The sequence below is a fragment of the Oryzias latipes genome, chromosome 19, assembly GCF_053564925.1.
Source record: "Oryzias latipes strain Hd-rR chromosome 19, Olatipes_Hd-rR_3.1".
Lineage (NCBI taxonomy): Eukaryota > Metazoa > Chordata > Actinopteri > Beloniformes > Adrianichthyidae > Oryzias > Oryzias latipes.
In genome coordinates, this window is record NC_136255.1 from 27,673,130 (window position 1) to 27,682,155 (window position 9,026).

The 9,026-nt window shown below is 49.2% G+C and overlaps 2 protein-coding genes and 3 non-coding genes across 7 annotated transcripts; 2 read left to right on the forward strand and 3 right to left on the reverse strand.

The window, feature by feature from the left end:
* Positions 1–500: 500 nt before the first annotated feature.
* Positions 501–6,422, reverse strand: daglb (diacylglycerol lipase, beta). 2 transcript variants are annotated; one of them, XM_011473465.3, is made up of 15 exons: positions 5,765–6,422; positions 5,545–5,696; positions 4,989–5,163; positions 4,655–4,922; positions 4,453–4,575; positions 4,250–4,377; positions 4,043–4,169; positions 3,897–3,980; positions 3,707–3,784; positions 3,563–3,643; positions 2,343–2,470; positions 2,202–2,244; positions 2,024–2,096; positions 1,695–1,948; positions 501–1,072 (listed from the first exon to the last, which is right to left on the reverse strand). In XM_011473465.3, the coding sequence occupies exons 1-14, from the start codon at positions 5,857–5,859 to the stop codon at positions 1,713–1,715; spliced, it is 1,791 nt and encodes a 596-aa protein (XP_011471767.1). In that variant the 5' UTR covers positions 5,860–6,422; the 3' UTR covers positions 501–1,072; positions 1,695–1,712. The 2 variants fall into 2 exon arrangements, with proteins under 2 accessions (XP_011471767.1, XP_004086833.1); XM_004086785.4 differs by having other exon boundaries at positions 2,202–2,270.
* Positions 6,423–6,671: 249 nt separating this feature from the next.
* trnaq-cug (transfer RNA glutamine (anticodon CUG)) lies at positions 6,672–6,743 on the forward strand. Its single transcript has one exon. It is a non-coding gene; the product is annotated as a tRNA-Gln (tRNA).
* A 169-nt stretch (positions 6,744–6,912) lies between these two features.
* On the forward strand, positions 6,913–7,961 carry mrpl58 (mitochondrial ribosomal protein L58). Of its 2 annotated transcripts, none has more exons than XM_020701982.2 (6): positions 6,913–7,055; positions 7,163–7,187; positions 7,261–7,320; positions 7,396–7,478; positions 7,528–7,721; positions 7,788–7,961. In XM_020701982.2, the coding sequence occupies exons 1-6, from the start codon at positions 6,927–6,929 to the stop codon at positions 7,870–7,872; spliced, it is 576 nt and encodes a 191-aa protein (XP_020557641.1). In that variant the 5' UTR covers positions 6,913–6,926; the 3' UTR covers positions 7,873–7,961. The 2 variants fall into 2 exon arrangements, with proteins under 2 accessions (XP_020557641.1, XP_004086834.1); XM_004086786.5 differs by having other exon boundaries at positions 7,552–7,721.
* Positions 7,962–8,071: 110 nt separating this feature from the next.
* Positions 8,072–8,143, reverse strand: trnam-cau (transfer RNA methionine (anticodon CAU)). Its single transcript has one exon. It is a non-coding gene; the product is annotated as a tRNA-Met (tRNA).
* Positions 8,144–8,570: 427 nt separating this feature from the next.
* On the reverse strand, positions 8,571–8,643 carry trnar-ucg (transfer RNA arginine (anticodon UCG)). Its single transcript has one exon. It is a non-coding gene; the product is annotated as a tRNA-Arg (tRNA).
* Between the last annotated feature and the right edge of the window lie 383 nt (positions 8,644–9,026).

Genomic DNA, 9,026 nt, shown 5'->3' on the forward strand with positions numbered 1-9,026 from the left:
CGCTTTATTCCATTAAATGTGTTCGCCTTGATGGCAACTTTAAATGTATTTTCATCACTTTTTTGGGATAAGCGATGCAGGTTTGAGAACTTCAATAGTTCACAGAGGAGCCCAGCTATAATCTATTCACAGTTAATAAATGAACGAGCCTCATTGAAGACATCATGGGCGATGACGTCACATTCCATAAAGAGTTGATGGAAATAAAAACACGTGCAAATATTCAGATCTGATCTGTAAAGTAATAATAGACAGTAAGAAATATACTACTGCTAGGTACTATTAATACTAAGAAATATGAATATTATTAACATTTTTCTGTTTTTATGCAATTCTTACCTTATTTTTGGTTTTTTTTACACATTCTATAGGAACAAAATGTAGATGTTATTTTTGCAAAGATGATTTTCCTCATAAATTCCTGATGGTTCCTGATGCTGTGAGGTCAAACTATGCTAAATATTTAACATTTCACACGATTCAATAGTGAAGCAGGACGGTTTGTCATCAATGCCTTTATTTGTGTGAAGGCATTGAAAGCAACTTTATGCAGACATCAGCTGATTTAAGGAAATGACAGCCCCCACCCAGCACAGATGACCCCCTCCTCGGCTCTGCCCGCCCAGACGAGGAGGACGCTGTAAACCCGCTGAGCGGTTCCCCCCTCCCTCTGATGCCAAAACAGCACAGAACACGACAGTCCACATTCACGCGTCACGGCAGGTTCTGCCGTCAAAACGAAGACGCCTCTTCAAAATAAAAGTGCAGCAGAACCAGTCGGCCTCATCCTCCGTTTCCCCTCCACCGCCGCTGCGACCACACCAAATAAAATCGCTGAGTGAAATAAAATGGAGGGTTAAAGCGCCGTCGGGCCTCCAGGTCTCAGCCGCTGTTGTTCCGGCTGCTTCCGGGGGCACAGAGGGGGGAGGAGCGGTCGCGGGTCAGGCTGTTGAGCGCCCCCAGCACGATGTCGGGCATGTGATCCGACAGCATCCTGGGGCTGATCAAAATACTCCTGAACGCCATCTCGCTGGACCACTCTGCCCGGTACCGGACCTGGGAGAAGCAGGACCTGAGGGAACCAAACAAAGTTCTGAATCCTCTCTGTGTAACTCCGCTTCTTCTGTGAGGAGCTCTGAGATCCAGATCTGAGGGAACCCCGTCAGCTGAGGGAGGGGGGCTCACAGAGGAAGAAACTTTACTAACAACACTTATTTGATACAATCCTGAATTCAAACATGTTTAAAGAACCAAAAAGGGACAAAAATAATGAGAAAGAAAGAGAACAAATACATTTCTGATCTTTTCCTGGGTGGGTGGGACTAACCTCAGTCTAAAGCTGATTGGGTGGATTTGGGGAATGAACTGTCAGTTTATTGATGCAGCTAAAAATCGACATATACTTGTTATACATGTTTGAGTGAATTTAAGTGTTCCAGGTAATGCAGGTGCTTTCCACCAGGGGGCAGTGTTGACTCGTTTTAGGGTCAATATGCTTAAACAAGAACACAAGTTGTGTTTTATTTCCTGATGACACATAAACGTTACATAAATATTTCTGTGATCAAAAGCTCATTTTCAGTTGAATGAATCCTTGTTCCTGCGAGCTCCTGATACCAGTCAGCTGTAACGTGAACTTCTGGGGGCGCCTTTTCTAAACACAACCTCAGAAAGTAGAAGATCAGGCCACTGACCTCCGCGATGGTCCGTCTTCAGTGACGTGCAGCACACGGCCTGGCAGGAAGAGGGGGAAGTGCACGGGCGCGTGGGCGGGGGAGTCGTCGGACGCCAGGCTCTGATAGGACGAGGAGTGGCGAATCATGAGGGACTCCTCCCCGAGCAGCGGCTGGCGGAGCGTCTCCTCGCGCCTGTTGTCCATCTCGGTGGGGAAATCGTCCGGGTCGCCCCCGAAGAGTTCGTACCAGCACCCTTGCAGGAGGATGCGGTACTGCAGCAGACAGACCGATCAGAACACGCCACCAGGGGGCGCTTCACGCCATCGCCACAGCTCTGAGGCTCTTACTTTGGGCTTGTTGCAGTTTGAGACCATCTTCAGGATCCGCTTCTTCAGGTCTTCCATGTTGGGAATGCTCAGTCTGAGAAGGGCGACAAAAACAGACGAGACGCTTACGGACTCTGACGCCTTCATGTAACGTGACCGCAGAGCCGCAAACATCAGACGGGCCTCCTGGCCTTCTTACCTGGGAACCAGATCCTTTCCCAGGACGATGGAGACCACGAAACCTTTGGAATAATCAGCCAGAGCTTTACTGCACAAGCAGAAAGAAACGCTTTCAGTTCAAGAAAAAGTCCGACTTGTGTGAAAGCGGAACCCGTCTGACCTGAGGAGGCCCCCTGGTGGAGAGAAGGCATAGCACTGCAGGGTGGGGAAGGAGCTGCGCAGCAGGATGGCGAGCACGGAGGCGGTGCCGGCGCCCAGACTGTGACCTGTGATCACCAGCTTGTACTCCTGATCACAAGACAAGCAGGTTTATCTGATGCAGTTCTTCACAAACGCTTTCTGTGTGAATGTGGAAGAAACGCAGCGCCACAAAGGTTTAAACGAAAGCTTCTGTGTTTGACCCGTCGCCTGCAGACAAACTGGGTGTTTGCTTTTTGAGGAGGGACGTGAAAATAAAGAGAGTAGATGAAACGTGGAGGAAAAACCGCTAAAGTGACTGAAACGGTCAGCAGGAGTTCTGAGCTGAAGTCCATAGACTTATGGCACCTAAAGAAAATCACAACATAAACGATCACTTAACAGAAATGAATCAACATACCACAGCTGGGAGAATCAGCTGATGGTTTTCTGGAACTTCCTTTCCTGACATTGTATCTCTGACTCTAACAGATTTGACGTTTCGTCGTTCGGCGCTTCGGTCTGGACTAAACCAAAACCTCTCAGCGACGCCGGCTTTGATGGGAACTTTTTCCTTCCTTTATGTCAGGGTCGGTTTTCGTGACCAAAAGCTTCTCTGCAGATGGATTCAGTCGGGATGTTTTACTCCATCGTGTGATTTCCTCTACAGCAGACCCCAAAACTTCCTCCAAACACGGCGGCGCAGACGGCCGAGCTGTCTGCAAATCAGACGACCTGCAGCAGCTGGTGTCCGTCTGCTGTCCGTGAGGAGGAAACGGCGGTCGCCTTGGATACGCAGCAGCACCACTGTGGATCTCACATGGCGATTACTTCTGATCTGCATTTGGCAGACGGGAAACAAGATAAGTTGGAAAACGTGTGGAGAAACGTCTGCGTTGTGTTTTGATGTCACCGGGAAGAGCGGCGACGCCGGGTTTTGGCGTGCATGCAGACGTCTGAGCGAGCAGCAGACGGGAGGAGTGAGGAAAATGTGTCTTTTTTTAGAGGCAACAACTGAAACCGTTTGTTTTTCCTTCAAAATAAAGGAAAATAAATAAAAGTTTCCCCCTTATTTTTCTGCTTCAAACGGAGACGTCATGAGTTTGTTGTTGGTTTCTGGATTACAGACACAAACGGCGGCTGTCAGCCCAGTGCAGAAGAACCCCACCTCCCTCCCTGGGGGGTTTCTGAGTGCGTCCTCACCGGGGCGATGGAGAAGGCCTGGTTCAGGATGCCGTCGTTCACCAGCTTCCTGTAGATGTAGCCCGCCGCCTGGCACATGCCCTGCAAACACACCGCTGTCAGAGCGGCTCCTCCCATCCGCACAGACGCGCTCTGAAGCCTCACCTTGTGGGCGTAGCAGGCTCCGGACACGCCCTCCACGGGCAGCTGCTCGCACTCGGCGGACAGGTCCGTCAGGACGTCCTGCAGGAACGAGCAGCAAACGTCTGTGAGAGACTGACACGGCCGCCGCTCCGCCACCGACCCAAAGAAGATCAGGAGACACTGACGCAAACCATCTGAAGGCGCCGCCCACCTTTAAGGAGAGAGTCCCTCTGACCGCCACCACCACCGCCTCTCTCTTATGATCCAGAGCCACAAAGAAGGGGATTTCGTAGATCTGGAAGGCAGAGGTCCAGTGAGCACAGAACCGGGACACGGGACCGGCAGATGGAGCCGTACCTGGTTGTGGAAGCTGACGTGGATGAAGTCCCGGTACTGCAACCCGGTGCTCTCCAGGATGGAGGCGAAGTGGCAGCCGAGGTGGTCCCCGCCCACGATGTCGTAGTCTCCGGCGTGGCTCCGACAGCTGCAACAGGAGCACATTGGGGTTTGGAGCGGGCCGCTCGGCGCCGCCGGCACGGGCGAAAGACGGAGGCGGGCTCTGACCAGTCGCCGCTGAGCTTGCAGGGCGCCGAGAACGGGTTGGAGTAAACGTAGAGCGGCCAGCCGTACGCCGCGGCGGCAAAGGTCATGCAGTGAGCCGCTTTCTCTAGCTCCGCCTCCAGGTCCTGCTCCTGTAGGCAGACAGGAAGCTTTTGACGAGCGGTTGCTTCACTTTTCCCGCTTCTACAGAAGCGACGATGACTTACAATCGGGGAGGAGGGGCTGTGAGAGAGAACGCCGTCCGGGTCTCTGCTCAGCTCCACCTTATCCTGCTCCTGATGCAGCAGAGCCAAACCGGCGGCGATGTCGCTGGGAACCAGATCTGTGTCCTGCAGCACCAACACAAGGTCAATCAGTGGCGGCGAGGACTTTCACCATCACGTCTGCCTCACGGCGAAGCTTCCTCACAGAGAAGAAGTCGCTGAAGAGCTGCGAGATGCTGGCGAAGGCGGCTCTGTGGCCTTCGTCCTGCGGCAGGCAGCAGCAGAGCAGCCGCAGGCGGCATTCCCAAACCTTCGCCGCCACGGAGCGAGCCGTGGACAAGAACTGGGCGCCCTCGCTGCTCTCCATGTCGCGCACCCCCAGCGGCTCCGTGAGCTCAGGCTGACGGCCAGAACTGCCCATCGGGTCAAAGACGAAGACCACCCCCACCCCTGTGAACAGCAGGATGACCCAGCTGGGGGCAGAGCAAAGGTGCTGATTAAACAATCCAACACCCCCCCAAGACACACCTGTCTCTCACCTGGCTACCACAGCAGAAATGACTGCAGCCACGGTGGCGGGGTCGCAGCCCCCGCCGCTGTCAGACACCCAGACGGCCCCCATGCAGGCCCACACCAGCTCGGGCAGGTAGAGCGCCGCCCGCAGGTAGACCAGCGCGGGCATGGAGCGCCGCGGGCCGGGGTTGGTGATGGTGCCTGAGAGACGACCAGGTCAAGTCAACTTTATTCAAACTCAGTCAAACTTTATTTAATCAAACATTAGAAACCAAATAAAGACAAAAAACCTCTCAATGAAGTGCTTTGACTACAATGCTTGAAATGAATCAATAAATCAAATCAATGAAGTATACCAAAGTAAAGAACATATTTAAAGCTTTTCCAGGTATTGATCACCATAGCTACAGATGTGAGACATTCACGGAGGGGGGGGGGGGGCTCAGAGAGGCGGGGGCAGAAGTTGCTCACATCCTATCTATTTCTCAACGACTCTTATTTTGAAATCTCAGCTGCTGTTCTCTGACACCTTCTTTCAAATCTGGCTTCTCCTGAACATCTGGATCGGAACCGGAACCTCACCTTGAGCACTGACGAAGACGATGGCACACAAACAGAGGATGATGAGCATCAGCACCACCAGCAGCCCCACCAGGTAGGCGTGCAGGACGGCCCCCCCTCTGCAGTCGAAGCGCCCCTTGTGAAAAGTGAACAGGATGAGTGTTCCGAGCCACCTGGAGAGAAGGGGCGGGGTCAGCGGCAGAGACGGCGAGGATGATGATGATGAAGGCTGACAACAGACCACAGGACGCGGAGGAAGATCTCAAAGGCTCCCGGGAAGACCAGGTCATCGCTGGCGATCACCCAGCGCCGCCCGAAGGCCACCATCCCCGGCATGTTGACGCCGCTCCCCGCTCTGAACAGACCTCTGCGCCGCTACGCTGAAAGCCGAGAGCTGTTGAGCAACAGCAGCATCGCGTCAGTCATGACTTCATCCCGCGGGAAGCGCGTGCCCCTCCGTCAGCTTCCTTCCTGCCCACGACGGTCTGCGGAGCTCAGGCTCCGTCTTCAACCAAACAATCAAACTTATCAGAATGTCGATGAGCTTCGAAACGGCATCAAAAATTATGTCGACATAAACAAAAGACACTATGGGTTTTTAACATTTACGCATGTCTTCGTCGATTTTAACCGATTTTTGTAGCTAAACGTAAACCAAACGTTAGCATCATCATTATGTTGATGCTAAAAACATTTCGGCTACTTCCAGGAAAAAAGACCGAAGAATTTCAAGCAACTGACGGTTAAACGATCATATATCAAAATATATTTGTACAAAAATCACAATTTTGATAAGGTAACAAAAGGGAATGTAGAATTTAATCTATACAAATTCGTTCTGTTTTTAGTACTGCCGTAATAGTGGTGTGCGCCTTTAAACACTCGGTGGAAACTGAGAGAAAGAAACGTTCCGCTGGGGACACTTTATTTTTTTAACTTTATTTTTTTAACGATGTAGCCACTCAAATGCAACCAAATGAGGCCCCTTTGCACGTATGGCTTTTTTTAAGGTTCTATTTGTAATTGAAATGAATAAAATAAGTGAGAATAAGTCGATAAAAAATGTATTTGCTCAAAGACACTCATGGACATTTGAATTTCGGCTGGAGAAGTAGATATAAACACGCCGGCCCCAAAAGGAGCTAGTTGGTTCCATGGTGTAATGGTTAGCACTCTGGACTCTGAATCCAGCGATCCGAGTTCAAATCTCGGTGGAACCTGTCGTTTTTATTTAGATAGTTTTTTATGTTTTTGTAATCCCTTTTTTTTTGCTTACAAACCAACCAACCACAGAAGTCATACGACCGTGTGATACACGTGAAGGAAGAAGTGATTAAAACTAAATCTAATGCACAACAGGATGGTTTCGACGTCACTTCCTTGGTAGGTGACGTTAATTCATCATGGCGGCAGCATGTCTGACACGACGCGTTTGTTTACTGTCAGATAAAATGACTGTTGTTAGAGCCAACGGTTTAACATTAATGCAAATAAACGCCTTTTCTGTCACCAAATGGGCACACGCCTCCGAGGTCAGTAGAATAAAAAAAAGTCATTTATTTTCCAGTTAAAAGTCCTTCATCTCATGATGCAAATAAACTAAAAGCAGAACTAAAAGCTCTTGGTTGTGATTTTACAGGACACTAAAGTGCACATTCCAGCAGGTAAGAAGGCCCTCTGATGCCAATTTTAAATGCATGTTTATAGTATGTCTTATAGTTGTTTATGCTGTGGTAGAGCGGCTGACAGTCACATACAGCAGGAGCAGTGGTCCAGGAGGACAGCACGTCAATAAAGGTGAATATTCCGTTAAAGAATGTCCTGAAGGAAGTGCTGGTTTCTGGGTTCAGGACTTTCATCCCACACTCACAGTGAACACAAAGGCAAAGGTCCGCTTCCACGTGCACACAGCAGACTGGATACCTGAGGACATTCGACTAAAAGTCATAGAAAAGGTGTGTCTTCAGGTCTGGTTTCCCCTTCATACCTTCTGGTTCATCTAAGATCTTTGCGGGTTTTAAACCACAGAACAGAAGCCGCATGAATAAAGCCGGGGAGCTGCTGGTGAGCTCAGAGGTGAGCAGAAGTCAGCACAGGAATCTCTCCGACTGCCTGCAGAAGATCTCCACCATCCTGGCAGAAGCCAGTGAGAAACCTCATGAACCTACAGCGGAGGACGTGGCTCTGCGGGCAGCCAGGTACTGTCCACCATCACCACCCGGCCTCAGTGTTTGTGTCTAAGCCAGGAATCTGATCTGTTTCAGGTTGAAAAAGAGGAAAGAAGAACGCCTCAAACAGAAAAAGATCCATTCAGGAACCAAACAAAGCAGAAGAGTGGACTTTGATTGACAGATTATTCCTGTTTTTGTGAATATATTTTCCATAAAGATGTACAATATTGTATTCATGTTCCGCTAATAAAATATACAGTATATCAAGTTTGATCTTTGCTGCTCGCTCAGTATATTAATTCACGTACAGCCTTAAGTTTAAAGAAATTCACATCGATACGGTGGCAACAAAAAGCGATGGTGGAAAACGTAACACATAGCAGAGGATGGTTTCGATCCATCGACCTCTGGGTTATGGGCCCAGCACGCTTCCGCTGCGCCACTCTGCTGTGTTCGACTTTTAGCAGGTCAGCAGGTCCAATATCTCTATAATATATTTGTACAATCCACAATGTATATATAATACATTGTAATATATATGTCTGTGGTGTATTTACAATGCCACACATGCGTGCGTGTGTGGACTGGAGCTCAATGGGACAGATGACAAGGTATAAAGGTACATCAAAGGTAAAGGACAACAAATATGTGTGTTAAAGTAAAGATCGACTTAGATTTTATTTTCGGTCAGTTTAGCAGAAGTTAAAATGGCGATCACTGTGTCCGAATTACCCCCCTAAGTTAGTGGGGTGGTAATTAAGAGTTATGCATCAGGGTGGGAATTCAGACACAGTCACAGGTCAGCATTAAATAATACAAATTTATTGTGTTTTTTCCTCTGGCCTACAACACACGGTTAAATGGAGAGACAAAAGACGACCACGAAGGGACTCGAACCCTCAATCTTCTGATCCGAAGTCAGACGCCTTATCCATTAGGCCACGCGGTCTGTATGTCAAAGTCGGCGTTGCAGGACATATTCCTAGATGCCATCACAACCGGCCTAACTGTGGTTAGATTGGGTGTGTTTCAGATAAAAATTAATGTTGGCATTCATGTTTCTTACCTGCAGATAGTCGATGTTTAATACACAAATTACATAAATGCACATCTTTAGCAACACATTTACACCCATGAAGGACTGCCAATCGCAAGGACATTTAGCAAATATAAATCTCTTCTGTAACAGGCAGTGTTTTCTGTGTGAGTCATGTGTGCTATTTACAATCACACCCAGCTGTTCTGTAATGTTAGACAACAACACCCGCGCACGCGCGACATTCTCAATGGATTTTATTTCAGACGCTCGTGTTGAAAAATGGATTTACTGAC